Source organism: Charadrius vociferus, unplaced genomic scaffold (assembly GCF_000708025.1).
Source record: "Charadrius vociferus isolate BGI_N301 unplaced genomic scaffold, ASM70802v2 scaffold259, whole genome shotgun sequence".
Classification (NCBI taxonomy): Eukaryota; Metazoa; Chordata; class Aves; order Charadriiformes; family Charadriidae; genus Charadrius; species Charadrius vociferus.
In genome coordinates, this window is record NW_009661368.1 from 5,406,625 (window position 1) to 5,434,419 (window position 27,795).

At 43.4% G+C, this 27,795-nt stretch overlaps 1 protein-coding gene across 1 annotated transcript in view; it reads left to right on the plus strand.

Moving 5' to 3' along the window:
• PRPF6 (pre-mRNA processing factor 6) overlaps positions 1-24,681 on the plus strand; it is a 37,205-nt gene extending 12,524 nt beyond the window's left edge. The window contains exons 2-22 of the mRNA XM_009893569.1: positions 30-125; positions 1,153-1,321; positions 2,133-2,251; positions 2,908-2,986; positions 3,919-4,095; positions 4,947-5,102; positions 5,807-5,901; positions 6,635-6,791; positions 7,004-7,166; positions 10,045-10,163; positions 10,830-11,048; positions 12,664-12,786; positions 13,641-13,762; positions 14,901-15,039; positions 16,047-16,166; positions 17,379-17,555; positions 18,414-18,547; positions 19,040-19,131; positions 21,221-21,335; positions 23,400-23,526; positions 24,315-24,681. Of these exons, the coding sequence (XP_009891871.1) occupies positions 30-125; positions 1,153-1,321; positions 2,133-2,251; positions 2,908-2,986; positions 3,919-4,095; positions 4,947-5,102; positions 5,807-5,901; positions 6,635-6,791; positions 7,004-7,166; positions 10,045-10,163; positions 10,830-11,048; positions 12,664-12,786; positions 13,641-13,762; positions 14,901-15,039; positions 16,047-16,166; positions 17,379-17,555; positions 18,414-18,547; positions 19,040-19,131; positions 21,221-21,335; positions 23,400-23,526; positions 24,315-24,467 (2,851 nt within the window). The 3' untranslated portion in view covers positions 24,468-24,681. The remainder of the gene's footprint in view (positions 1-29; positions 126-1,152; positions 1,322-2,132; positions 2,252-2,907; positions 2,987-3,918; positions 4,096-4,946; positions 5,103-5,806; positions 5,902-6,634; positions 6,792-7,003; positions 7,167-10,044; positions 10,164-10,829; positions 11,049-12,663; positions 12,787-13,640; positions 13,763-14,900; positions 15,040-16,046; positions 16,167-17,378; positions 17,556-18,413; positions 18,548-19,039; positions 19,132-21,220; positions 21,336-23,399; positions 23,527-24,314) is intronic.
• The last annotated feature ends 3,114 nt before the right edge of the window (positions 24,682-27,795 follow it).

The following is a 27,795-nucleotide window of genomic DNA, read 5'->3' on the forward strand; positions in this document are numbered from 1 at the left end:
CTCTCCGGCCCCCCGCGGGTCCGGCCTAGGCCTTCCGCCCCCACCCCCGGGACCCCCTTCACCGCCCGCCCGCTCTCCTCGCCGGGCCGCAGGACAACCCCGGGCCCCGTTTCGTGCCCGGCTGGGTGCCCGTGTCCATCCCCATCCCCTCGGGACTGGCCCGTGCGGCCTGCTCGGCCTTTCAAGTGTCGTGCCTACGAGATGGTTCGCGTCTACTCTTTAGATAGACGAGTTTGTGTTTAAATGCGGACCTGGCACCGGGGATAAGTTCCTAAGTGCTTTAGATGCCGCTGGCTGGCAGGGGATTGTGTCCCTCCGCGTTTGGTAACTGCATGTGTGGCCCTATTAAAAATCATCAAATCTGGGTGCGTTTGTGCTAGGACGAGGGGTAATGGGCATAAACTTGAACATAGGAAGTTCCATCTTAACATGAGAAGGAACTTCTTTACTTTGAGGGTAGTGGAGCACTGGCACAGGCTGCCCAGAGAGGTGGTGGAGTCTCCCACTCTGGAGACATTCCAAACCCGCCTGGACGCCGTCCTGTGCAACCTGCTGTAGGTGACCCTGCTCTGGCGGGGGGGTTGGACTAGATGATCTCCAGAGGTCCCTTCCAACCCTAACCATTCTGTGATTCTGTGATTCTGTGCTGGGAACAGTGAGAGGCAGGTTTTGGTGGCCCTTTGCTGGGTGTGAATGATGTTTGTCCTCCATTGACTTGTTGGTGCCTTTACACTGGGGTGATTCTATCAACTCTGCCCTGGGAAACACTGGCCAATTGCATGTGGGGTTTCTGGTGAGTCCAAGTCGCCCAGTCCCCCAGCCCGTAGTGCCCTACAACCTGCAGGATTGGCTTTTTTGACGTGTCCCACTGAGTGACATGCAGTTAAGAAGGGAGAGCATCTCCCAGTACAAGATGGGTGGTAGAGCAGTTAGCTGGGTGCTTGCAGTGTCTTTGTAGATTAAAGTTATCCCTATAAAAGGACAGTTTTTTTCTCCCAGGCTTTATGAATGGTAGGGGTGGGGACTGGTTGATGCCATTCTTGTAAAAAAAATGATATTGTTTGCTGTAAGTAATAATTTTGACAGAGTGCCTGTGTAACAAATGGTGGGGTTGCAGCATGCTAAATAGCTGCTACTGGTTTGTCAACACAGAGCCACAGGTTTCACCACCCGCTCTGATATTGGCCCTGCACGTGATGCCAATGACCCCGTGGATGATCGTCATGCTCCGCCGGGGAAGAGAACTGTTGGGGATCAAATGAAAAAGAATCAGACGGCCGATGATGATGACGAAGATTTGAATGACACCAATTATGATGAGGTGATGAAATTTTCATCATCCTGGAGATGTTTTTCAGCAAATGGAAGAGGAGTTCTTTAGCTCTCTGCTGTCTCCCTGTGAAACCCTGTATTAGCTGAGGTTTCAAGGCCAGAATTTCCTGTAGTTTGCTAGCAGCACTTCCTTTTTTTTTTTCTTCTTTTTTTTTTTTTAATGAATTGAGACCTCATTATACGTAATGGTGTAGTGCTTGCAGATTTTTGTTGTGGTTTTTTCCACGTATTGTGGTTTAATTATCTATACGGAGCCCTGAGAGTTTTAGGAAGAGATCCATAAATAAAAGATTAGTTTAAGTACTTTGAGGGATGTATTTTTTCATTCTGCATGAATGAAATCTAAGCTCTTGCGCTTTGACATATATTTGTCTTTATGTGGCCTGTGTAGTCTCTTGTGTTTAAATCCCACTTTGGTTAGTTGAATGTTGTGTTATTCTTTTTGTTTGCTTTCAGTAGTTTAAAAAAATAAAAGTGGTTAGTGGAAGAAAATGGCCTTTCTATACTGGGATCTCATTTATTGCTTAATAGAAGCAATTTTGAAAGAGAAGCAATTTTGAAGCAGTTTTGCTTTTGAAATGGTGTGGGAGAATAAACACTTGGGGTGGTAGAAAGCTGCTTTTATTTAAGGTTGTGTTAGTCTGATGCAATGTTGTTAGAAATAGCCTGCTTATGCATTTTTGTTGTTCTGAGTGACTGTTGGCTGTAGCAGGAACATAACAGGAGCTTTAAACTGAGGATACTGCTTTTCTTTTCTTCCTCTTTTTTTTTTTTTTTCCTCTCTGTCCCCTAATTCTTAGTTCAATGGGTATGCTGGGAGCCTGTTCTCAAGCGGTCCCTATGAAAAAGATGATGAGGAAGCAGATGCTATTTATGCAGCTTTGGATAAGAGGATGGATGAACGCAGAAAAGAAAGAAGGTAGGATAAATTACAACACTAATGTGGAGTGTTTTCCAGTTAGTTTGTATTTTAGAGTTTTCCTTTACCTCTTCCATTTTCCAGTTCAGGTTTTGCCCTTTGCTGGATATGTTTTGAGATGTGTATGCAGTTTTTACTTGTTTTAATGCTGTACCTTTGACCCTGTGGCTCCCAGTTTTAAGGATGATGGGTATTTTGCACAGCTTGCTCTGAGTTGACATGATTGAATTGCTTCACTGTGGTTAATTAAGATTCATTGTAGTTCATTAAAATGATGTGGGGAGATGCCGAGTGACTGGTTTTGACACATCGCGTACTGCATAGTGCAATGGAAATTGTTAAAAAAGTCATGTAATGCGGGTGTCTTGTAAACTGGTGAGTGTTATTTAACTTGTTAAAGTCACTACCTGGTCTACAGGTAAGAGGGTGTTAAAGAGTGAAGTTTGCTTGGTTGGAGGCGTCTATTTTTATGCTATAATATTGTCTTATTTGATAAGACATCTTTCTCACAATGTTGATAATCTAAGTCTGCAAAAAATGCCTTTTTTTTAAATGCCTTAGCTCTGATCAAACACGTTTTTCTGTAATACCAACACTTTGTTTAAAGACTTGCCGAGTGTTACTTTGAGCATAACCTCAGTACTTTTTTTCCTAAGGGAACAACGAGAAAAAGAGGAAATAGAAAAATACCGTATGGAACGACCCAAAATTCAGCAGCAGTTCTCAGACTTGAAAGTAAGGAAAACATGTCTGAAATGTGACATCTATCTTTATCATATGTGAGATGTGGATGTGTGTTCTGCATTTCTTTGCTCAGATCTCGTGTGTTAGCAAGCGAGTACTTCCTTATCCTCCACATGAGAATTACTTTCTGTTGGAATAGTCAGTAAATGAATATGAAACTGGCAGCTAGTGGTGCAGAACATCTTCTTGGTTTGAAGCTCTTTCAAGTACTGCAGTATAATTTTCAGTCAGTTGCACAGTTAGAGCCTGTATAATTGGTAGTGCCGATTTAAATCGGAGCAGTGATGGAATCTGCAGTAAGTGATAAAGCAATGTTGTCCCTACTGACAGCGGCATTCAGAGTTGTGCTCCGTTGATGGGAGTGGGTGTTTATAAGCTATTTTGTAGGGATATGGGAGAATACAGTGATTCTGCCTGTTGAGTGCTTTTCTTGTGGATACACAAGGTAGTGAAGTTTATGCAAATTTTGATAGTAGACTTTTGGTTTGTGCGTTATTGTGACTTCACATCAGTTCTTGAGAAGGTGCTATGCTTCTGTCTTTGAGGGACTGATAACTTGCTGGCATTGAAATAGTAGTTGAGCAGGATGGCCTGACTCTAAATCTTAAATCTTTAAATAAAATGTGTTGTTTAGGCTATTGTCTAATGATTGGTAATAAACCACTCAATGCTGCAGGCACTGAGATTAATCTGAATGTTTGTAGCGCTGAATTTAATAACAACATTGATTTGGGATCTCAGTCTGGACTAAAACCAAATTCTAATTAAATGCATCTAATTCTTTTGTACGTTGGATCAGAAAAAAATCTGACCTTTGACCTTGATCTTGAATTCTTTCAAGAAAAGAGCCTATTAAGGAGTTAAAGCAGTTTAAAAGAACAAATTTCTACAGCAAATAATGATGGCATCTCCTGTTTGAATAGCGGAAGCTAGCAGAGGTCACAGAAGAAGAGTGGCTGAGTATTCCAGAAGTTGGTGATGCCAGGAACAAGCGTCAGAGGAATCCTCGTTATGAGAAGCTGACTCCTGTACCCGACAGCTTCTTTGCAAAGCATTTACAGTCAGGGGAGAATCATACTTCTGTGGACCCACGCCAAACGGTAAGTACGAAAGCAAACCTGGTGAAGGTGCGGTCCGTACTTTATAATTAGAGATGAGGGTTAAACCGTGCATTCACTAGTGGTGTTTGGAAAAAAGATAGTTGAGCCAAAAAGCCTGCTGTATAGTTTGTGAGTCTGTCAAAGCAATTGCTGGATGTTAAATTCCTGTGCTTGCCAGAGTCTTTCAGTACATACCCATTGCCACGCAGAACTCAAGGATGGACAGAGAAAGATTGATTCTTATGTTGAAAATGGAAGAAAGTCTTTCTTTTCCTTTTCTCTGCCTGTAGAATGGTGATAATGAGTTTTGGTGAGCATAACCAACATCTGTTTCTGTTATAACAACGTTTTGAAAAAATGGAACAGAAAATAACGTTCAGTTTCACCTAATGGTTTGCTCAACCCTGGAGGAATTGTGTTAAAAATTATTTGTGTTACAGTCAACTGAAAATTGAGTAATTTAGTTGTTGCTACACAGCCGCAGGCTACTATGGTCATACAGTTACAGGAGAAGCTGGCTGGCCCTGGACTGGCACCAGATGTCCATGAGACTTCTTTGTGGATATTCTTGTTTAAACGTCCTAGGTTTAGGTGCTTGTGCTCAAAGTTTTCACTTTCTTGTTACTTATTTAACTGACTTAACTAAACTTGAGTAATTACCTACAGATGTGCAAAACCTGTGTGAGAAATGTTTTGTGATTCAGGAAAGCCATTGTTTCAGAAGTACGTATGGGGTTTTGGCATCTCTATCCTGTAGCCACTGGAGAAGTGCAGATCGGCTGACAGCCTGAATTATTTTTGAAATCTCAGAAGAGGTCTTAGGAATGTATTTCTCTCACTCTTGTTTTTAGCAATTTGGTGGATTGAATACTCCGTATCCAGGGGGCTTGAATACTCCATACCCAGGAGGAATGACACCAGGCTTAATGACACCTGGGACAGGCGAATTGGATATGAGGAAGATCGGCCAAGCCAGGAACACCTTGATGGACATGAGGCTAAGCCAGGTAAGGATGTTGGAAGGCAGGATCCGTCACTGGTATACCTGGGGTTGGTGTTGTGCCACTACTTAAGACCTGGTTTTAGAAGTCTTTAATTTTCTTGGGTGTTAGAAGAAACAGCTCAGCGGTTCAATAACTTTGTACACCCCTCCCCAAATCTCATGCCCTCTACACAAATAGAATTTCCTGAGAAATAACAGTTTGACCCTGGAAGTCGTGGTCATTATGGGAGAACAGACTGCCCTGTTATACCAGAGGTGGATTTCAGGCAAACAGCACTGGTAGTTTTACCAAGGCAAGCTTATCTTCTGTCCTGTGTAGGGGTGCAGGACAAAATGCTGAAGAATACTACTCTTAAATTGTTGCTGACTTCTGTTCTTTTTCACTGATTATCCCATCTAAATCTGGTTTAAACTAAAAAGATGGGCTTTAGCTGTCAGGGCTGTAAGACCTTCTGGTAACTGAAAGCCAAGCTGCTTGTTTTCTGGATTTTCAGTGGGACTAAATTTTTAAATGTTAGAGTCATGTATTTTGGAAGGGAAAAAAGCTAATAAGCAAGGCTTTGTGTTTTCTTCCTTCCTTGGTTTTGGTAACAGATGAATGTCTGGGTTTCTTGTATAGCTGCAGTGTCTTTTCCAGTCTTTAAGGCATGCAGGCGGACTGTGGGGCTACGAGTGGTCATTTCAGTAGCGCTGACTTGACTTTTGCAGGTGTCAGACTCTGTGAGTGGCCAGACTGTAGTGGACCCGAAAGGATATTTGACAGACTTAAATTCGATGATTCCCACACATGGAGGAGATATCAAGTAAGTTTAAGAAGGATTAACTGATTTATCCTCTTAGTAATGGCTGTGATCCTGCATATAAATGGAAATCTGTCTGAGCGGGTGGCTTTCAGCAGGCATTTAATTTGTAAAAGATGCTAGGTGAGTTTTTGAGGATGAATTCTTTTAACATGAGGTCTGGTATAGTCTTTCGACCGATGTATTTAGCATCTGACCTGGATGCATTGATCATGGGGATTGTTTCTGTTCTACCGTTGGAGTAACACACCAGAGTGATGGCAGTGTGTGGCTGCCTTCCAGCCAGGAAATAACTTGGTTAATTGCACCTGTGTACTGCTAATTTAGGCTTGATTAACAACCTCTGAAAACCTCTTTAACCTGAAGTTTAACACCTGTTTCATAAAGAATTGCCATTGAAGTCAAAGCAATACATGCAAATGTTGATGCTAATACTTGACGCTTGTGCTTATCAGCTTCCAACTGCAAATGCCCAGCTGTAATTCCTAATAATCTTACTTAAATACTTGAACAGTTTTCACTGTGATCTGGCTGTGTTAGCGTCTATTTCTGAGCTTGTTTTGGGAGCATGTAATTTGTGTCACCAGTATGGAAACATTTGAGGTCACAGTTACTGTACATCTGAGTGTGGCTGTGAAGAACTGACTGTAAAGCAGGATTCAGGAGTCTTCTGATTCAGGAGAATTTTTTGCTAGTGTGCTGAAAATTTTCCTGCCTGTCTTTCCTCCTCCCTTAGTGATATCAAGAAAGCCCGTTTGCTCCTGAAATCTGTACGAGAGACCAATCCTCATCATCCACCAGCCTGGATAGCATCAGCCCGACTGGAGGAGGTCACTGGCAAACTCCAAGTGGCTCGAAACCTCATCATGAAAGGAACAGAGATGTGCCCCAAGGTCAGAATTGCTTTGCTTCACTGTTGATCCTTGCAGGACAGTAGGAAAAGGTTGTGGTTATGAGCAGCAGCATCTCTCTGTTAAGCTTGTATCAGGCTATATCCGATACAGCTTCACTATGTGCACTATTAAAAGAACACATATTTAGCTAGAAGCTCTAATTTTAAATTCTTGGTTTGATGCAAAGGAAGATTGTTTCTTTTTCCTGACAGAGTGAAGATGTTTGGTTAGAAGCTGCTCGGCTTCAGCCTGGGGACACAGCCAAGGCTGTTGTGGCCCAAGCTGTCCGCCACCTTCCACAGTCTGTCCGAATCTATATAAGAGCAGCAGAGCTGGAGACAGATATCCGTGCAAAGAAACGCGTCCTTAGGAAAGGTGAGAGCTTCTGCAGGGTCAGGGAACAAAGTCTGAGTCTTCCTCTGTTTGTATTGCCTTGTAAGTTGTTCAAGATGTTTCCATAAGTTTAAGTGCTTTTTTTGCATCCTTGGTGAAAATACAGTTGTTAATGATGTGTGCCTTAATGGTGGAGCTTGCTGCTGTTGGGTCAAAGAGTAGAGTTGTTGAAGTATTGGTAAAACATCCTTCAGTGGAAAGCTGCTCTTACAGAGCAATTGCAAAATGACATTTCACTAACCAAAACCAATTCCAACTTGATCAAAATGATGCTTGAATGAGAAAAGGGTGTTTTAACTGTCACCTTGTGATACATTTTGGAAAAGATACTGGACTTTGTGTTTGAGTTTCAACTTGTCTGTAGCCTGTTAGAGATCACAGTGATTCCTGGTGGAGCAGCCTTAGGGGCCTTGAGGTTCTCACATCATTGAGCCTGGTGGGCACTGGGACTTGCTGCACTGTAGCAAACAGCTTTTCTCTGTGGTGTTTACCTGAAACCTTAAACCTTCTGTCGTATTGCACTTGGAGGTTTTCCTCTTTTGTGGAATTACTATTTTTTTCCAAACAATGATCTCTTTAACAGCAGTTTATTCTGTTGTCCTGAACCCAGGTCTTCCTCACAGGTTCATAGTATTATTTCTTTGATTACTTTAAGTTACTGTGCCTGTATCAGTAGAGATTAGATCCTTCATGACTATTGAATTATATCACTTATATCTCCTGACTTTAGTCTAGACAGGGAAAAGGGTCTGGTTGTAATACATTTACTAAATCATTGTGAATCAGTCTAGAATATTGAGTGGCTTGGCTTCAAAGGAAGTAAATTGCCTCCTACCTCTTATTATTGCATGTAAAATTGCACATCTCTGGTGAAATGACCTCTTACTGCATATGGATGAAAGGCGCTTAAAGATTCCTGAGTTTGAAGTTGTAAGAGTTCAGATATTAGCTGTTCGGTAGCTTTTTCCATTTTCATTGGCTAAGCAGTGCAGTGTGCTGTGAAGTGTTGCTTCTGTGCCACTGTGTGTCCTTCTCGAGAACAATAATGGATGCTGAACAGAAAAGCACTTTTACATGAGCAGAAATAGGTTCCCGAATTCAGCTCAGGTAGGAGAGTATCTTGTGTGAAAGCAGTGACTTACGCATTAAATACTGAGTTTTGCTTTAAACATTGTATTTGTGCAGAGAAAAACATCTTGCTTCAGTTTTTGGAACCACCTACTTCATCTCTGATACAAAGCTGTTAGTGGAATGAAACACGATTTATCATTCTTTTTCCAATTTCTGCCTGTTAAGAGCTTCACAGTGCTCCTCTGCTACCTAGGGAACATCAGTAATACGATGCTTGGAGCTGTTTGTGTATACAGCCTTACGTTATGTGGCAGATTAACCCATTATTTCCCCTGAAAGAAAAAAGTCTGACTGCCTGGTGATGTCACTGAAGTGTGAGCTTTTGTAATGTGTTTCTCTTGTCTGTTGGCTGTGTACATTCCTACCACCCAGCAGAACCTCTGGAGTTTTTAAAGCTTCTCTCTGACTGGAGAGCCAGCAAGCTGAGTGTTTAAAATGCATCTTGAGGTGTAAAAATTGAATGCTCTATGTACGAAAACATGTTCTGTCCTGCTGAGTGATGCTTTCAGCTCTTGCAGGCTGATATTATTCACTGAAATTCTTCAGAAAAATCTCCTGCTGCTGCAGACTCGAGGAGAAACGGTTAATGCCCGAATTCTCGGTGCGTGCTACTTGTAAATGCTCTGTGTATTTCTGTAGAGCTGGGATGTGCTCTAAAGTTGAGGCTCAGCAGTGTGCCTCCGCCTTTGCAGGAAGGATTAAACGAACCTTACCTAGAAGCCTGGCTCGTTTCAAAGTAGGTTTAGATGCCTCTTCCCGTCTGTTTCTGTGGTCCTGCAATTATGCTTGCTTTAGCGAAGAAGCTTGTGCTCAATCCTCCGTTAATATAGAACTTTTGTGTACAGTCACCATGGAAGCAATGAAACTACTACTGCAATGCAGCTACTACTCATAGTCTGTGGTGTAAGTTGTAGTGACAAAAGGCTAAAAAAACCCCACTTTAGTTTCTCAGTGTCACTTTAAGATACAAGGTTATGAAGAGACAGACTGAGAAAAGCTGTTTAGACTTCAGTGTTTCAGACAGCACATGTAGGACAGTCTGCAGGGAATGCAGTTCCTACCAGCAGTAGCTGACTCTTGGACGAGATTAAGGAGGTCTCAAAGACTCTTAATTAGATGGAGTCTGTATTGGATTGCTGAAAGAACACTATGGATTCAGTGGCACAGGGTGTTAAGTGTCAGCAATACCTTTAAGCTTTTATGCGTCCTCCTGTTTTATTTTTGCATAGTGAGCCAAAAACTTTTTGGGAAGATAAACTGGCATCCATTAAGCTGTCAGGAGATGCCTACGGGACAAGTAAATTGTGAAGGGACAGTTTCAACATCTAAGGAACAAGGTTGTGTTATTAGTTAGTATCGAAGATGCTCCTTTTTTTATAAAGGGAGGCCCAGCATGATTAGGCTGTGCAATTTTGGAGATCCTACATATGCTCATTTGCTGAGACTGGAGGCTTTGTGCAGCTAGATGTTTTACCAAAGAGGATGCAATTAGAGCTTGTACAGGGAAAAAGCCCTTGGCTCTCCAAACCCTGTTTCCAATTAAAATTATTAAGTAAGTTTTTTATCTTCTGATTTTAAGTTCTCAATATAAGTACAGTTCCCTGCCTTCTCTCTTTCAGGAAATTGCATCTGTAATAGGACAGAGCATTTAATATATCATCTTTAAAAAATAGAGTTCTCTTTGGTAAACTACTTTGTCATGATTGACATAATTGTTTTGCTTCTCTAGCCCTTGAGCATGTTCCAAATTCTGTGCGTTTGTGGAAGGCAGCCGTGGAATTAGAAGAACCTGAGGATGCCAGGATCATGCTGAGTCGGGCTGTGGAGTGCTGTCCGACTAGCGTTGAAGTAAGTTTTTAAAAAGTAAAATAAAGCAACCTCCTACACACCACTTCAGGTTGGCAATAGAGCTTTGAAAACAAAAGGCAGGGTGAGTGCAGTATGAGTTTTCTACCACACGCTTTATGCCACAGTAAGAAGCATGTGATGAGTAGGGGACTGTGCTTTTTTTTTTCCCCAGATTTAATTGCCTGGAGGTCATTATATGCCTCATTTTCCTGTGTAGTTGTTACGTTAGTTGTGCCAGTGTACTGCTGTGCCTGCTGTAGCCAATTAGCCATGTTCACGTTCGTGTTTCGTGCCTCGACAATAGTGAAAACAACCATACATATAGCCTGGGGAATCTAAAACAAAGTTGCTCGTTTCTGAGATACTGAACCAGAGTGTTATATTTGGCTATTTGAAAGGTGATTTGAACAGAAAATATGAGTGCAGCAGACCAGCAAACAGAGATGATGTCTTAAAATTATTAGGATTGAGCTTTCAGGACAGTAGTAGACTCTGTTTCTACTATTTCTCCATTGGTATTCTGCAGCCTGCTTGTGGTACTTGAGGACAATTGCCAACCAGTAGCAAACGGCATAAAGCTGCTTATCTCTTTGGGCCGACACTGCCATACGGCGGCGTTGTCATCTCCTTGTTCTAATCTAAAATACATCTTTTGTTGCTCCGCAGCTGTGGCTTGCGCTGGCAAGGCTGGAGACATATGAGAATGCTCGTAAAGTCCTTAACAAAGCCCGTGAGAATATTCCGACAGATCGTCACATCTGGATTACTGCTGCCAAACTGGAGGAAGCCAATGGAAACACCCAGATGGTGGAGAAAATCATTGACAGAGCCATCACATCTCTTAGGGCTAACGGTGTGGAAATCAACAGAGAGCAATGGATACAGGTATTTGCTTGGTCTTGGTTAGACCCAGATGAATTCTTCAAGTTCTGTTTTGGTGCAAGATATCGTAGGATAGAGTAATTTTGCACTAGGCTTATCAGTGGAGATCCCCATGAAAAATACAAGAGGTGAGACTGAAAAGCTGAGAAGAGCCAAGGCCATAGTTAGGTGGTACTCTGGGGTAACTCTGCATCTGTTGAGTTGAGAAATGTCTGATTTACTTCTGTCTTGGAAGATAACCAGCTTCAAGTTGAAGCAGCTGCTGCCTTTAATAGGACAGAAGCTTTAAGCCTCCGGTGAAGGATTTATGTATTTTTTGCATATCTGTCTTTTGGCTTAAAAGGAAGTCTTTGTCGTCTATTGTTGTAAGAAGTCAATACAAGTATTGCATATGCAGCAGGCAGGAAAGATTCTGTTAGTCCTTTATTGGCTTGTAGTCCTGAGGCTGTGCCGAGTGGTCACAGCTGACAGATGGAACTGTGTTGTACAACGATGTTTGCAAAACACAACCTCTGCGCAGGTTTCTTTTGAGGTCATCATATTTTGATGTTCTGTAGTAGAAAAGTTGCAAAACGTTGTAGGGGTTTCCAGTGTTTTGATCCCATTCAAAAGCTGTGGTGCGTGAGCTTCTTGAGTTGTAAGACACTTCAAAGACTATTGCCATCTAAATGGCTTGATGTTCAGGTTAAAATAACCTCTTTCCTCCTGAATATGTACTGTGCTTTGTTTAACTGTAAATCTTTAAACCAGTTTGCTACTAAAATCACTTAGAGTGGGTCAAGGCAGCAAAATGTTCTTGGCACACTGCTTAAGAGTATTGATAATGAACAAAGTATTGAATATTAAATGGATATCCTTGTTTACATACAAAAGAATTATAACTTTCTTTACAGCAATTAAACAATTAAAGGTTAATTTCAACTTCTGTTTAAAAAACTACTACCACAGCCTCTGCATCATTGTCTTCTCGAGTTCCTTTTCAGTACTAGAACTGTTCCATTTCTGTTATTTGATCAGAGGCCTTTTTAACAAGTTTAAGCAAGACACGCTTGGCTTTCTGAAAGCTTTGTATGTCATAAACCTCCACTTTTCCATATATGCTCTGGGGAGAGAGCCTTTGCACCTTTATCTTAACACTGGTTGAGGGCGTATTAATTGAAATTCAGTTATTGCTTAGCCCTCATTGAGACTTAAGAATCAACCCAAAGCTGAAAGAAGGTCAGTAGTTTTGATGTTACGATTCTTCCTTCTCAAATTCTTGCAGTTTTTTATTGGTCAGGTCCCTGCTTGGCCCAGCCCAGGGCAGGTCAGCGGAGCTGTAAGAGGAGACTATTCAGACTGGGAAGGTCACGCATTGTCACACTTACTCCTTTTCAGTGGATGCAGTTGACAGGCTCTGTTTCTCAGCCAACTTTGGACCGATCCTGTGTACGACTCTAGCACCTTCCTTGAGGGTGGGCTCACCAGTTAGTGTCGAGATATGTTTGACTAATAAGATATTTTTAACGTGGCGGTGACCCACAATGTGTCTGTGTTTGCACATGAGGCGTTGCTATTGCAGAATGTAACTTCTTGTGCTGATTTCTCAAACTGAACAGGGCTTTACTCTTGTTTCTAGGATGCTGAGGAATGTGATAAAGCTGGAAGTGTGGCCACATGCCAGGCAATCATGCGAGCTGTGATTGGGATTGGGATTGAGGAAGAAGATCGGAAACATACCTGGATGGAAGATGCAGACAGTGTATGTCCAGCTGTGATGCTGGTTTTTGTGGGGTTTTTTTGTAGTTTGGTTTTGGGTTTTTTGAACTGGGGGAAATTGAACTGGAGCCTGGGAAATGACATTTTTTATCAGTGAAAGTGGATGTGATTCCCACAGCATCTGCCTGCATTTGGCCAGTCTGCCTCTTGGGAGGTTATTGTATTGTAGAACTTTTTTCAGATTTGAATTTTTACTAAGCAAAAAGTTGGTATTGTGATAGATTTTTTGCTGGGGGTTTTGTTTTGGGTTTGGTTTTGTGTTTGTTATCAGCAGAGATTCAGGGTCTGGTAAAAGGAACTGGGAGTTGAGTTTCCAGGCGTAAACATTGTAGCTCAACAGTTAATGTAAGACTGGACAAGGGAGTAGGTAAAAGTTTTACCAGGCTTTCTTTGCTTTAGGGGAGTAGTTTGAACATGCACTAAAAGCTAAATTATATTTCAGCATGAGAAATGTCCACTTCACTGGCCTTGAATTGGGCTTACAGCAGTAGGGGGGCATATGCTGTGCCGCGTATAGTTTACCTGTTAAAAAAAAAAAAAAAATGAAGTGCAAACATGAGAGCCTTTACAATGCCTTACTGATGTTTGAAGCTGGCCTGTGTGTGTCAGTCCCAGTGAAAGGCCAATGATACTTGTGCTCTCATAGAGGGATGCTTGAAAATTTCCTCCCCGCTTCCTTTAAAAAAACCTGATAGTAACGGTTCTGTTATATATAATGCCCCGATTCATGTATTACTCTGAATTATTGAGTTCTGTGTTGAATTATGCTTGTGTCATTCCTTCTTGCACTTGATTTCAGTGCAATCCTAAACTGAGTTCTGAACTGTTTTTCCTTAGTGCGTTGCTCATAATGCTCTGGAGTGTGCCCGAGCAATTTATGCTTATGCCTTGCAAGTTTTCCCGAGCAAGAAGAGTGTGTGGCTGCGAGCAGCGTACTTTGAAAAGAACCATGGAACAAGGTATGTGTGCTGCATAATCCTTGGGTGGAGGGGTTCATCCTTGTTACAAGGAGGTAGATTGAGGAGGTAGAAAAGCTACAAGATGAGCCCTGAAGTGTTGTGTTGCACATGCAGAGATAGGTCAGCTGGTGGAAACTCGCTGGCATTGCTTGCAGGTCTGACCTTCTTTGTTATTGTTGTGGTCAGAATATCTTTGGGTTTTATGAAGTCATAAAAAGTTCTTTTGCAACAGGGTTTACTTAGTAAAAATAGCTATGAGTAGGCAAGGTAGGGACAGTCATCTTTGAGAAGGCATTTCTAGAAAAAAACGGAAATACAAATCACCTAGAAATATAGCATGTGTTTCATTTCATTTTCGTAGATCCACTACTTCACAGCTGAAGTTGTCCGAGCATCTCTGGCATTTTCTGATTAAACATACTGTGAATGTGTATCGCACTCTTTGTAAAGATTGATGTTATACTGTCACAGTTCAGGCCTCTTATTTTGAAGTTTATTCATAAAGCTTTACACATCTGAAACGTTCTGCCTAAAGTTTAGAATAAAGCAAACAATCTATACAATAGACCACTTACACACGTGGAATCATCCTTATTAAAGCTGTGGAATAGTGTGGAAGTGACTGCAGATGCTGAGTTGTGCCTCATTCAAGCCTTTTTTTTTTTTTTAAATAAGTATGTCTTTTGCTTTTGATGTTGTTCTCCCGTGTTTCCCCGTGGTGGCTAGCTTTTAAACCCCTTGTACCTGAAAAGCATATTTTCCAGAGGAGGAAAAAAAAATCTCCAAGATCAAGCCAGCTTCATCTAATAATTCTGAAAAGCTTCCTGTCTCAGTTTCTAATAAGGTTTGTTAAGAAGAGTGGCTCTTTCCAAGACAAATGAGCTGTTTGTGTGCAGGGTCTTTCCACAGAGGCTATCAAACAAAGGTGTCTGAACAATGAGCCGTTTGTGGAGTGCTGATTTCAGAACCCTTGTGAAAAAAGACCCCACCCTTTCCTTGTTATGAAACAACTTATCAGGGTTTACAACGTTGGACTTTGCAACAATATTTATAACATTGAGTGATAGTGGATATAGTGTGTGAGAGCGTGCCTTTGGCAGTAGTTTGAGTGATCGTAACTTGCTCTTTCTTGTCTCAGAGAATCCTTGGAGGCTCTTTTGCAGAGAGCTGTTGCTCACTGCCCCAAAGCAGAAGTGCTCTGGCTCATGGGAGCTAAATCGAAGTGGCTGGCAGGAGACGTGCCAGCAGCCAGAAGCATTTTGGCCCTGGCTTTCCAGGTGGGTTTATTGGACGTGCGTGATGGTGTTAAGTACGACTGGTAAAGAATACAGAGTAGGCTTTTTGTGTCAACACCTGATTCCTGCTTCCTGTCAGATCCTGCTGCCTGTCAGAATGATGGGGGCTTCTGCTATTCTTTGATTGTCTGATGTGGCAAAATGTTCTCCTGTAAAATAGTGGCAAACTGGAAGCAAGAGTATTACTACTCTTTTAGTAGTACCACACTAGGTTCTGAGTTCGCAAACCATTAATTTTACTACTATGGCTCCCACCAACCCCAGTCATGGATCAGAATCCCCTTGTGTTGGGTCATCTGTCTCTTCAGTAGGAAGAGTGGTGGTCTGCCCTAATTAAAGAGGTTACTGCATTACTTCTGGCTTGCACTAAACCTGCTAATCCACAGCGAAATGAAGGGAATTGTCTGCTGGATGCTGAAAGGAAGGTGGGCAGAGCAGTACAGTTCTAACAGTGGAAATGAGGCTTAAAAGCTAAGTGATAGCAAAACCAAATGACAGGTCCTGAGATGGAAGGCAAAACATATTCACTTCCTAAATTTGTTTTTGCTGCTTTTTGCTACCATCCCAAAGATTTCTTGACATGGTTGCCACCAGAATGACTTTTATTGGAGGAGTGTTCACAGACCTCAGTTGGGAATTCAAACTTTGGTTTTTTTGCTTGGGGATAATAAAATGAGGGTCTCATTGTGGCAGACCCTATGATCTTTTCAGTGCTTAAACTGGAAGTTCAGAAGATCAAGCATTAATGCTTTTCAACAATTGAGAAGCATCCAACTTCTAAACTGGCGTATATCTTTGTGTTGCGCATCTGTTTTGGAGAATTTCTATAAACTTCAAAGGTCAAAGAAGATTGGGAGGAGCTTGAACTGAAAAAAATCCTAGTGTGGATTGACAAAGCTCTGATTTCAATTTTAATCTGGATCAAACGGAGGATTAAATCTGCTGTTGATTCACTGTATGCATTTGTCTGTCATTTTATGTTCTTGCAGGCCAACCCCAACAGCGAGGAGATCTGGCTGGCTGCCGTGAAGCTCGAGTCAGAAAACAATGAATATGAAAGAGCAAGGAGGCTGCTGGCAAAAGCTCGCAGCAGTGCCCCCACTGCAAGGGTAAGGATGTGTGAAGGGTGGAGAGGCTGAGACCTCTCTTGGCCACGGGGGAGTTGAGGCGGAAGGAGGAGTTCCTTCAGTTCTGCGGCCTTAGTGATTGACCAGATGGCTCCCTGCCATTGCCTTTTGCAGGCATGTGGCCGCTTTGCTGCAGCGTTTCTCCAGCGAATTGCGACACAAAATCACGGAATGATGGGAAGAAAAGGCTAGGATCAAGTGAAGGGTTTCAGTTTTTTTCACACAAATGGCAAAAGTCAGGAAATTCCCAGTTTACAGCTGTTTGTATAATGTTCATGTTGCACAAAAGCATGTCTTGGAAAAAAGAGAGGGAAAATACTTTCACAGAAGACTTGCTTATGCTTTCTGTGCTAAAGACAGCTCTGGTCGAGTTTGTTGTTTAAAGTTACACTTTTGTGTTTATCTCTAGAGTTACTTCTGGTATGATAAACGTTGTTGATTTTCAGCTGTTCATACAGAACCATTTTAACTTGTCCAAGTAAAAGAACAATGAGTTTGGTTTCCCCCCCTCCCAATTTGTGACATCCTAGATCTTTTAAACTGTTTTCTTCCTCTTTTGTCAGTCAGGGAGCTTCTCTCCAGCTGGCAGCTGGGGCTGAAGCTCTGGTCTCAGCCTTGATGCCTCTCTTGCGAAGTCATGGTTTGAGTTTGGGAAGGGGGAGGATGGGGATCAAAGAGTAGTGAAACAGCTCTCAGTCTATAATGTATTTTTCAGAGCTGTAACTTCCATGTGTAGCCAAAAAAATGGCATTTGGGGTAGAAAAGTATATGTACCAGTTTGTAATTAGGACAACAGTTGCAACTTGAAGCCATAAATGAGAATAGGTGGTCTTGGTAGCTTGGATCTAAGGAGATCAGATTGTGCTGATGAAGTAGGCTCAAGTTTGTTAACTGATTGTGCTCTTAAAGTTATGCTCTTTGTACAAATATTATAAAAAAGTCAACTCTACGCTAATAGGTGAGATACAGGTTGATCACACTGTTCCAGCTCCTTTAATACTTGCATTTGCCTTTCTCATTGTTGTCTGTTCCCACTAGTATTCAATCCTGGTATTTTTTTTTATTTTATTTTACTTCAAACTGTAGCTAATCAATAACATTGCAATGAATGTGTGAAAGTGGTAACCCACTGCATTGATGGACTAACGGTTTTTCAATGGCTACTAGTAATAAACAGCTCTGGTTTGTCCTCAGGTCTTCATGAAGTCTGTGAAGTTAGAATGGGTGCTTGGGAACATTGCTGCAGCCCAGGAGCTTTGTGAGGAAGCCCTGAAGCACTATGAGGACTTTCCCAAACTGTGGATGATGAAGGGACAAATTGAGGAACAAAAGGAGCTGGTAGAGAAAGCACGGGAGGCTTATAATCAAGGGGTAAGATCTATGTTATTGCAAGTTGGCTTCCTGCTTTTGGCGTGGTGTCTGTCTTTGAATCAAAATGGAGAGGGCCGTGCCCCAGACTAACCGGAGACTAACTCCTCTCCTCTCCTCTCCTCTCCTCTCCTCTCCTCTCCTCTCCTCTCCTCTATTGGTTAAAACAATAACAAAACAAAAAAATAGGACCTTGAAATAAGCAGCAAGGATTTCTCTTACCCGGTATCCATGTGCAAAATTGAGAGAGTTTGCTGTATGCTTGACACCTCACTGGTAGGAAATAAGTCATTGCACAGTAATTCTGTAAGACCTGTAAAGACCAAAAACGGAACTCTTAAAAGAAAAGGCGCCTAACAAGCTCTTAGATACACACTGTAAAAGGAGGTGGCCTACAGAGCACTCATGTCTCTTTTAAATGGTAATCCGTGTCCTTGGGTATGAATGCTTCTGAAACTTTCTGCCATGAAAGTAATATGGAAGCGAGTTTCTGCTAGTGTCGCTATCCTAATGACTTCCCGGGCTTCAAAGGCAGTCTGGTTCCTGCCCACTCTGTTGCTGTGGCTTGGGTATGTGTAAGAGCCCTCCATCTCCAGACAGAGCACAAATTGCAGGTGTATTCTTAAGGGAGGTGTATTATTTCTCTTGCTACTGGGATAGTCATAGTTGATGTACTGACTGTTTTGGATATAGGAGAAACTTCTGTACTGCTCTGTGCTGTACGACTAACTAGAAGGAAGTTGAGTGATCAATTTGTCTCTCTTCGTCTAAACTCTCCAGGAGGATGTAGGGGTTTCTACAGGGGTTACAAGATTTTTTTCAAATTTACATATTACCATACTGTTTGGGTTTTTTTAACAGTTGAAAAAGTGCCCCCATTCCATACCCCTGTGGCTTTTGCTGTCGAGGCTGGAGGAGAAAGTTGGACAGTTGACTAGAGCAAGAGCCATCTTGGAAAAGTCTCGCCTAAAGAATCCAAAGAATCCAGACCTCTGGTGAGTTGTGTGGAGGCAAACTGAATTTGGGCTACAAAGCCAATGTGTTCTTCAGGCCAGCTATTTTAAATATTCTCAGCCATTTGAGTCTGGAACATATGACCATGCCCTTTCTAGAGTTTCTTCTGGACTAACAACTTTTTCTGAATCCCAGAAATGCTTTGGTGATCCTGGTTAGTATGTAGCTACTCTAAGGAGCTGGGGACTAGTTAGTTCTTTACTGATAGTTGTATTGCACAGAGCATGAAACCCCAGGGATCTTTCATTTCTGTTATAGTCCCTTTTTTAGATTGTTTTTGACCTAGGCCAGCATAGAATAAAGATAATGTTTATTTTTAGACAGAAAGGAATAGGAGGATGTCAGTCACCTACACATATTCAGAATATAGGCAGATGTTTGCAATTTCCAGTGACCTTCATGTGACTCGCTGCTTGGTTTTGCATAATGAATGTGTTGTCATAAATATCATCACTGAGTCTCTTCCTTACCAGGTTAGAATCTGTGCGATTGGAGTACAGAGCTGGGCTAAAGAATATTGCAAATACTCTGATGGCCAAGGCATTGCAAGAATGCCCCAATTCAGGTGAGACGGATCCCATCTCTATCTTAAACGTGGTTGTTTTGCCCCGTTGATAAAAGTACATCTTTCTCCAAGATGTTCTTTCGGCCAGGTCTCAAAATACTATATTTTGGAGAGGTGTCAGTCATCCTTCTGCAAATGAAATGTTGAGGGTCTTTGTGAAAATTCCAGTTGCTTTGTGCTGTCTTGCACCAAGGAGGTCATGGGTTGGTGTTTGTTCCATTTTGCTGCCGTATCCAATATATTATTGGGTCTGTGGTCCGCAGTTTGTTCCCAGGTTTCCTGGGAAAGCATCTTGGATATGGTTGGCTTTTCTCTGAAGCTGGTAGAAGTCTGCCAAGGTTTAAAATCGAAGAAGGACTCTCGAGCGTTTGTAGTTAGGAAGTTCAGTGGAAAAAGAATGGGTTTTTCCCTGTCTCATTGGAGTACAGCTGGCCAGAGGAGATTTCCCGTTGATGGTTTGCCTGTACTGGTTGTACTACGAACTGTGTACTTAGTAACTTGTGCTGGCAGCGAGTTTCAGTTGCAGTCATGATTAGGGGATCATGTACCATAAGTGTTTAATCCTGGGTTTTAATTATTTTAACTCAAATTTTAAGAAAAGGCAAATAGGTCATATAATGTAAGTCAATTGGTTCTAACCAGCAGTGGAAATATTTGCCTCTTGGGATGGGAGGAGAAAGTGCGTAATGCTTCCCTATTTTCTGGCAGAATTGTAGGGAGACTTAATTATTTAAACATGTTGACATCTTTGGAGAGAAGATGTCACAAAGCTACTAAATGCAGTAGTCTACAGTGGGGCAAGCCTTTTTAGCTCGCCTTCAGGCTAGGTTTTGAAAGGTGTTTAATTGGCGACTGCTGAAGTCCCAGTGAAATAATTGGGAACCAAGTGACTTTTATGACATGATAAACTCATTGCAAGCTGCTCACCATGCGAGTGGGTCAACAAAGCAATACCACCCAAGTCCCACTTTGTTTTGTGAATGACCTAATGCTTAATGAGCGTTTGCCACCACAGGCTTTTTTACAGAATCTGCCTGTTGCTATGGAAATGGGGAGCAGGATCTCAGTTTTTGTTTAAATAAAATCGCTTCCAACTCTATCTGAAAACTCTACAAACAGGAATAAAACCCTGCAGGAATTAGCTCGTTGGACACCTACAGTCATGTAAACCAGAGACTTATGTCCATCGATTGACTCCCAGTTGCTTATGGCTGTTGTAGGCATGCTGCACAAAGTAAAATTGAAATGTAATGGTGTTTGTGTCCTCAGCAGGCCTGAAAAGAGAGGCCTGAAAAATGGGGTTTGACCCTATATATAAAGAGCAAGAAGAGAAGAGTTCTGCTCCAGTCTGTCACTGCAGTCATCAAAGCTTGTGTATATTCCCGTGGTGCAGTTTATGGGAAGCGAGAGCACTTTGATAGAGTCCTGGCAGACACGAGCTTTCAGGCTTTACTTTGACGTGATCAGCAGGTATGGTTGGCTGACATGAGAAACTGAAGATTTCATGCTCCTCTGAGCATATTTCCTTTCTTGCTTTTGGCAGTGAAAGGAACTAGGGATTAAACCCAGCTTTCCTGGACCTACTCTGTCCTTCATCGTGTGTGTGGAGAGCCAGCATCAATAACACCATGGTGCTCTCTGACACCCTTGAAACTGCTTCCAAACGGTGTACTTTGCACCTTCTGGGACTACTTCTGCCACTGCAGTTTCCCCCTCAGACAAATGGATATCTTTGACTTTTGAAATGCTGAGTTGCCCTCCCCTGTTCCGCTGCTCGCAGTGTCTCGTCGGAAAGGCTTGAGCTCTGGGTTAGCGCACACCAGCGTAGGGAGCACTGGAGCTGCGGGAGGGTTATGGTACGGAGATGTTTGGAACTGAAGGTCTGGCAGGGTGTAAGCAATAGCCAGAAATTCAAAGTACCGAATTAAGTATCCATGCAGAAAGAGGGATCTGGGATGAGGTTGGCTGATAACCACCAGGGTGGGGGCCATGATGCTGCTTGCATTAGAGAGCACTGGCCTGATGACAGGATGGGGAGGGTTAATCTCGGAAATAACACTAAACAATCTTCCCACTTGATTTGATTAAGGAATCCTGTGGTCAGAGGCAATTTTCCTTGAAGCGCGACCGCAACGAAAGACCAAGAGTGTGGATGCTCTCAAGAAGTGCGAACATGACCCACATGTCCTGTTGGCTGTGGCCAAGTGAGTTCCTGCGCTTGATGTAGTAAAAATACCCATTTCTGTGTGTGGCTGCATCCATGATGAAACATTGCGCTCAACCATGACCATGTGATTCTGGCTGCAGCAGCTCTAATAAGCCTCAAAGCAAGTAACAGCTCTCAAGCTGTCTCCTAGTAACTGTGCAAATCTGCTGCTCTCCCTTGATTCAAAGCAGGGGATGTCAGCCTGCCCTCAAGCTGTTCTGATGGGCCTGGGACTGCGGCACAGACAGCAAACAATACATTCACACTGAGTCCTTTTCCAGTGCTGGGTATCAGCACTCTGAAAATTGCTGTCTTTGTGTCCCTTCAAAGGGATTTCAGCGTGCTTTCAGATGAAGGCTTGGTTGAGTTTTGCAGGGTATGTTTTAAGTATTTGTGAAAATAGGGGCACTTTTGCTGGTTATTTTTCAGTTTTTATGTGGCTGACTATGTATTCTTCGTATTTTCGCTCTATCCTAGATTCTTTCAGATTTCTTTTTTAATCCTGAGCTACATTCTGTGCTGTTGTAGCCTTCTCCTTTCCTGAATTTCTGCTTTGTCAGTTTTCTGCAGTTGTGGCCCTTCCTGGAATGCAGACTATCAGTCATACTGGAGTTTGCTTCTCTGAAACGGGAAGATAGGCTGCTAGGAATTGTCGTCTTGTCTAGATCAAGTTGTGAGGCTTCCAGTGATGAAAATCCACCATTAGGATTGACTCATGCCGCATCCTTTCTGATCCGATGTGTGAACGGCTCTACAGCAGTCGTGATTGGAACAAACTTACTTTTCTTCCTTTGTGAATACCAGAAGAGGTTAATGCAGGAAGCATGTTGCCCAAACAGTTGCCCAATTCTTTCACAACTCTTTTTTATAAGCCAAAGAAAACTGTAGGATACACTCCAGTGACTGCAATGCTGGGTTCTGCCAGATAATGACAGCTGACTTGTTCAGCTGTAGCAGCAAGCGAGAAAAATGTTAACTTTTGCTTTATGGAAACTGCTTCCAAGCCCCTTCTGCTACAGCCTCAGACAGTTTAGCAGTTAATCCCAACGCAAACAGCTTCCACATCCCATCACAACTTGCATGTAGGTACAGTAATACCATGGTGTCACGCGTCTGTGGAAAAACTTTTGTTAAATGTGTTGCTGAAAATGGCCGCTACTTGCAGGTGTTAAGCCTCTGCTATCATTGTTCGTGCTCTTTTAAATCACAGTTTGTTTAACACGGAACAATCAAGAGTATTATAGGGCTTAAAAACAATCACATAAGCTGTATAATTTTATGACTGGCTAAGCTCTTTATGAGGGATGGCTGGCTGATTTGATAAAGACCTTACTAGCTCAAATGAACTCTTTAATGCAAAGGAGTGAAACCAAGAGACTATTGACTCAGCTGGTTAACTACTGGGGAGAAATTTCAGAATTCACGAGTACCTTTGTGAAATGGCAGCAGTCGGGCTGGGTGCCAGGCTGGGATTTGAGCGCGGAAGCTTACGTGCTCGTCTTTCCTCGTAAAGTGGAGCTGACAAGATAGGTCTGCTCCACTGGAGCATGCGAGGTGGATACCGTGGCTCCAGGAACGTGCATGCAGTTTTCAGCTTTTAGAAGTTATTTAATTGTTAGATACTAAAATCGACTTGAAATATTAACAAATTGGAGGAGAGAAAATAGATGTAGGCATGTGATCCTGTCTCTGTCTACGCCAAAGCTGGAACAGCAAAATTAAGCACTTGAGTTAGCAAAGATTGAGCTCAGAGAGCCGAAGATTGAGCTCAGAGAATAACGCTTCCCTTCTCGGGAGTGTCTGTCTCTTCCTGGGGCTAACTTAACCTGCTTCACTGGGGGCAGAGTGAAGAGGAAGTGGTGGTTGTTCTTTTTGGTCCTCTCGTGTCTCTTCCCTTACCATGGGATGGACAGTAAGCAGATGCCTGCAAAATCTGCTCTTTCCTTCTTGGGAGAGCAAAAAATTGAAATATCTGTAGAGCCTTTAAGGTGGAGTGCTTGCGGATTGCCACGTTTCTCTAAAGAGAGGTTATTTGTTGACTCACTTTCACTTTTCTCAACAGGCTATTCTGGAGTGAGCGTAAAATAACCAAGGCTCGAGAATGGTTCCACCGAACGGTGAAGATAGACTCTGACCTGGGGGATGCCTGGGCTTTCTTTTACAAATTTGAGCTCCAGCATGGCACAGAGGTGAGTGCGTGCCTGGGAGCGCAGGCGGCAGGAATTCCTGGCCCTTGTTGGTTACCCAGTCCCGGGGATTGCTGCAGTGCTGGGCTGAGCGCGCTGCCGCTGCCTGTGTGGCTCATAGATGAGGCTACCGCTGTCACGCCTGGTCAGGAATGAGCATGAACGGGCCTGTGTGGTGGTTTTTAAAAGGCTCTGTCATTACTTGAGCTGTCTTTCAGGCTGCTTTGCTGTCCACAGCCGTGCTAGTTTGTGCAAAAATCTATGAAATCAATCTTCCTTCTGTAAAATGCAAAGCTTTCTCGTAGGAGATTTTCCTGTAATTGCGATGCTGGGTTTGTGTAACGAGTCCCGTTTCTTCAGAAGTGTCAAGTACAGGTTGCACGTGAACGCAGCCAGAGGAACAGTCTGTTCTAATCTCTTACGGCGGTTTTTACTGCCTGATATTACTGAAATGATGGGAGTGTTTATCTTCTGACTTCAGAGAGACCTCTGACTTGACAGATCTCATGCAGGTGGTAATGCAAAGGAAGTTTCTGCTGCAATTTCTCTGGTGTAGCCAAACCTTGCTTGACTGTAATTCGGCCAGTTTGTTCGGCAAGGCAGGAGAGTTGCTGCCACTGAATTTTGACTTGGGCTTCCGTACTGCCTTTAAAAAAACAAAACAAAAAAACCCAAACGTAAGCTTTGGAAGAGTGTGTGAATCAGGGAGGGGATTGTTAAATTTTTGTCTCTGCGCTGGAACAAACCAGGGCATAAAGAGACTTGCAAACTGTCGTTTCTCTTCCCCGTAGGAACAACAAGAAGAGGTGAGGAAGCGCTGTGAGAATGCTGAACCTCGCCACGGAGAGCTCTGGTGTGATGTCTCCAAGGACATAGAGAATTGGCAGAAAAAGATCGGAGAGATTCTCGTGCTTGTGGCAGCCAAGCTCAAAAATACCTTCTAGACTATGCTGCCTTCGGCTGCGTTAGTCATCTCTGTAGGACTCGTCTGCTTACCCGCTTTCGGTGCGTTCGCCCTTACGGTGGCACAGATTTCGGAGGACAGGAGATCGGTGGCAATATGAAAGATCTTTCTTCCAAAAACAAAAGCTACTTCCTTCTCTTCCCAGTGGTAGTGCTCTTGGCTCACACAACGCGGTCATCAGCTTCTGCGGCACATCTGAACGTTGTTGCTGGTGTCACGTAGGAGAGACGAGCAGGCTTGTGAAGCTCCCTTGGCGTTTCCGTTTTGATATCTGAATCCCCCCTGTAAACTCAAGCTTTGATTAGTGCTTGTACGAATTCTGACATTTAACAGTTCCTCTGGTTTCCTCCCTAGCATGCGTTCCTGTCCTGTCCCCCTTTCTGCAGTTTCTTTAGCGTTTGGCCCATCTGATGCTGGTTTATTGTCGGCAGCTCTGTTTTGTTGCTGTTTGAATACGCCGAACGTCCTTGAAGGAGACGAGTGGGGTTCTGCCAGGGGAGGGCCGGCAGCCGAGGGGAAGGGCTGGGCTTGGCCCCTCTTTTTTTTAGTTTTTTGCCGCAAGCCTGGTTTAGCTTGGTCTCCTCTGCTGGCAAGCTGCAGCACAGCTCAGAAGTATTCCTCAAACCTGAGCAGGTGGAGCATTTTGTGAAAACCAAGAGCATATTTTTAGAGACCTTTTCCTCAATTTTTAAAATGTACATAGTATAACTTTATTCTTTTAGGTGTCTGGTTTCATTAAGCACATTAAGCACAGTGGTATTTTAAAGTATCAAGGCGAAATCCAGCAGTCCCTGAAGGCCCTTTTGAAGGAACAACCTTTATTTAGAGCCGTTGAGAGACCGTGCACTTTACAGCGGCAACATTTGGGATGTTTGGGATGACTCTCTTCAAGTGCAGATGGAAAAAAGCAAATTCATGAGAGCAAAAAAGCAAATTCAAAGCTTTGTGTTTGGGACCCTTTATAAGCTGTCTTGACTTTTCTACACTTGTGACCTGTATTATTTTGACCCCCAAACCCTGACTTTCTTGTGATCATTGAATGAAAAGCTGTAATGTTTTACTTGTTAGGATATAGCAAAAGTATCCGGGTCTGTGTATGTGCGTTATATAATGTATTTAGTTGGAGGAGAAAACCCCTTATCACTTGTTTGGACAATATGTATAAAATACAGCTTGTTTTGTTGTTTCCTGACGTTCTCTTTGAATGTGGTGTCGCCCTTTGACTGGGAAGAGTGGGTCTGATAGCAGAAACCTTTGAACTTATCAGGCTCCCACCACTCTGGGAATGTATCTGCCAGCGGTGGTTACGCCAAGTTGTGCTACAGCCTTTTGCCAAGAAGGATGAGAAGCCGATGTTTTAGCACCGAAGTAGAAACGGTTGGTCTTGAAGCAAAAGCCTGGTTTTCTTTGGGTTTGTAACAGAAACTCTTGTGCTTTCTCTTGAATAGCTGGTGAAAGTGGGCGAAGCTGCATTTTCATTAAGGAGAGTGTAGATCATGGATGTCCCGTGGAATTGTAGTTTCCCGAAGGTGAGTGAGAGGTGTTGGGAGTTGAGAGACTCTTGCTCAGGGATTTCATGCCATCGCTGGCGTCCGTCCTGTACGTGGGCTTATGCGAAGGGGAAGGCGGCGAGTTTGGGGAGGAGAACAGAGACATCAATCTGTTGTGAAAAGAGGAGGGTGGACATGTGGGAAGGGAACATGGCTGGACTGGGATTTCCAGACTGAGCCAGAAACTGCAGAAGGAAAAAAAAAAATGCTAAAAAGTAGTTTTCAGCATGTGCTGTCTTTCCTCAGCGCCTTGCACTTCTCACGCGGCTTTTACTCTTGCATAATGCGATCTGTGTAAGTGCTCGCACATGGGATCTGTATCCTGCTTCTCTGGGAAGGGAGTACGGCATTTCGGTTGCTGTGGCACTTCCTAGCTAGTGACGTGCTTGGGAAAGCTGAGTGCCGGTGGTACGTAAATTCCTCTGCCCAGCGGTGCTGCCGTTTGGTGGCTGTGGAGTTGAGATGGGGAAGGATGGTTGGAACCGCAGTGGTATGGCTTTTCTTGCTGAAGAGATTCCTGACTTGTTTGGACCATCTCCCTCGAGCTGGATACTGTGTGTGTACCCACTGATCAGGATCCGTGCGCTTCCCCTGCCCCTTGCTCGGGTGGCAGCACCACATCCCTTAAGGATTTGTTGGGAAAGGCAACCCAAGAGCCCTGGGATCGAGAAGACGCATGGGAAGGACTTGCTGGAGGAGAGTTGCTCTTTGTGGGTGGTGAGAGGAGAGATTTTCCCAGTGCCGTGCACCGAGATGTGCTGGAAGCCCCGGGCAAGGGGACCTGGGCTGGATGCTGCCCCGCATCCTCGCAGCACCGAGCTCCTTTTGCCACCTGCTCTGCTTATCTGCAGCTTCCCTTTCCCCTGGCCCAGGGGGGTGACATTCCTTTGGTTTGGGATATTTTATTTTATTTTATTTTTTTCAGATGAAAGGGATCATCAATCTTAGAGCCTTTTAATGTTTGTAGATGTCTTTGTGTTTTTTAAATGGATTATAGCACCTACGAATTTTAACTATATATAGAGCTCAATAAACAAGTTATATGGGTCCTGTCTTCAGCGGTATGTTGTTGTGTATGCTGTGGTTCCCACTTCGCGTGGTGGAACATTCTTGCCGCGCTGAGAAGAGCTGGATTATTCACCCATTTCTTTTATCTCTTACTAAAACACACGCAGCGGAGCCTTGTTGCTGTCAGTTCATATTTTTATTTTTTTTTTCCAAAAAAAAAGAAGCGATTGAAACTGAGTTGGGGCAGTTCTCTGTGCCCGGGGTTGGTACGCTGACGTTGGTGTGCTTGTTCAAAACTCAGAGGGGAAACGGGAGGGGGCTTCCGCTGAAAGGATGGGCCCACAATGCGTGTAGGTATTTTAGGGGTCTCATGTCTGTTGTACGTGGCAGGCAGTTGTAAGCGCTGCCACAGGGTTAGTGGCAGCTGCTGAGTGTGAATCCACGATGATAACGATAACACAAACGCTAACAGAAATCGAAACTTGCAGCGCTCTGCGTTCCTGGGCTCCGGTACACCTTTGCACCAACAAAATACAGCCCCAGCCCTGCTCTACCTCCTCGTTCCCTGCTCCGGCGTAGGGATGAGCATCGGTTTGGATCTCCGGGTGGGTGAGACCGTGGGGTGCTGTCTCCGCCGGACCCTTTGGGGCAGAGAGAGCCTCTCCTCCCCTGCCCCTCCGGCCGCGGCTGCTCCCCCGGAGCAGGACCCGTCCCTGCAGCCGCAGGGCTGACTCCCCGACCCCCGCTCTC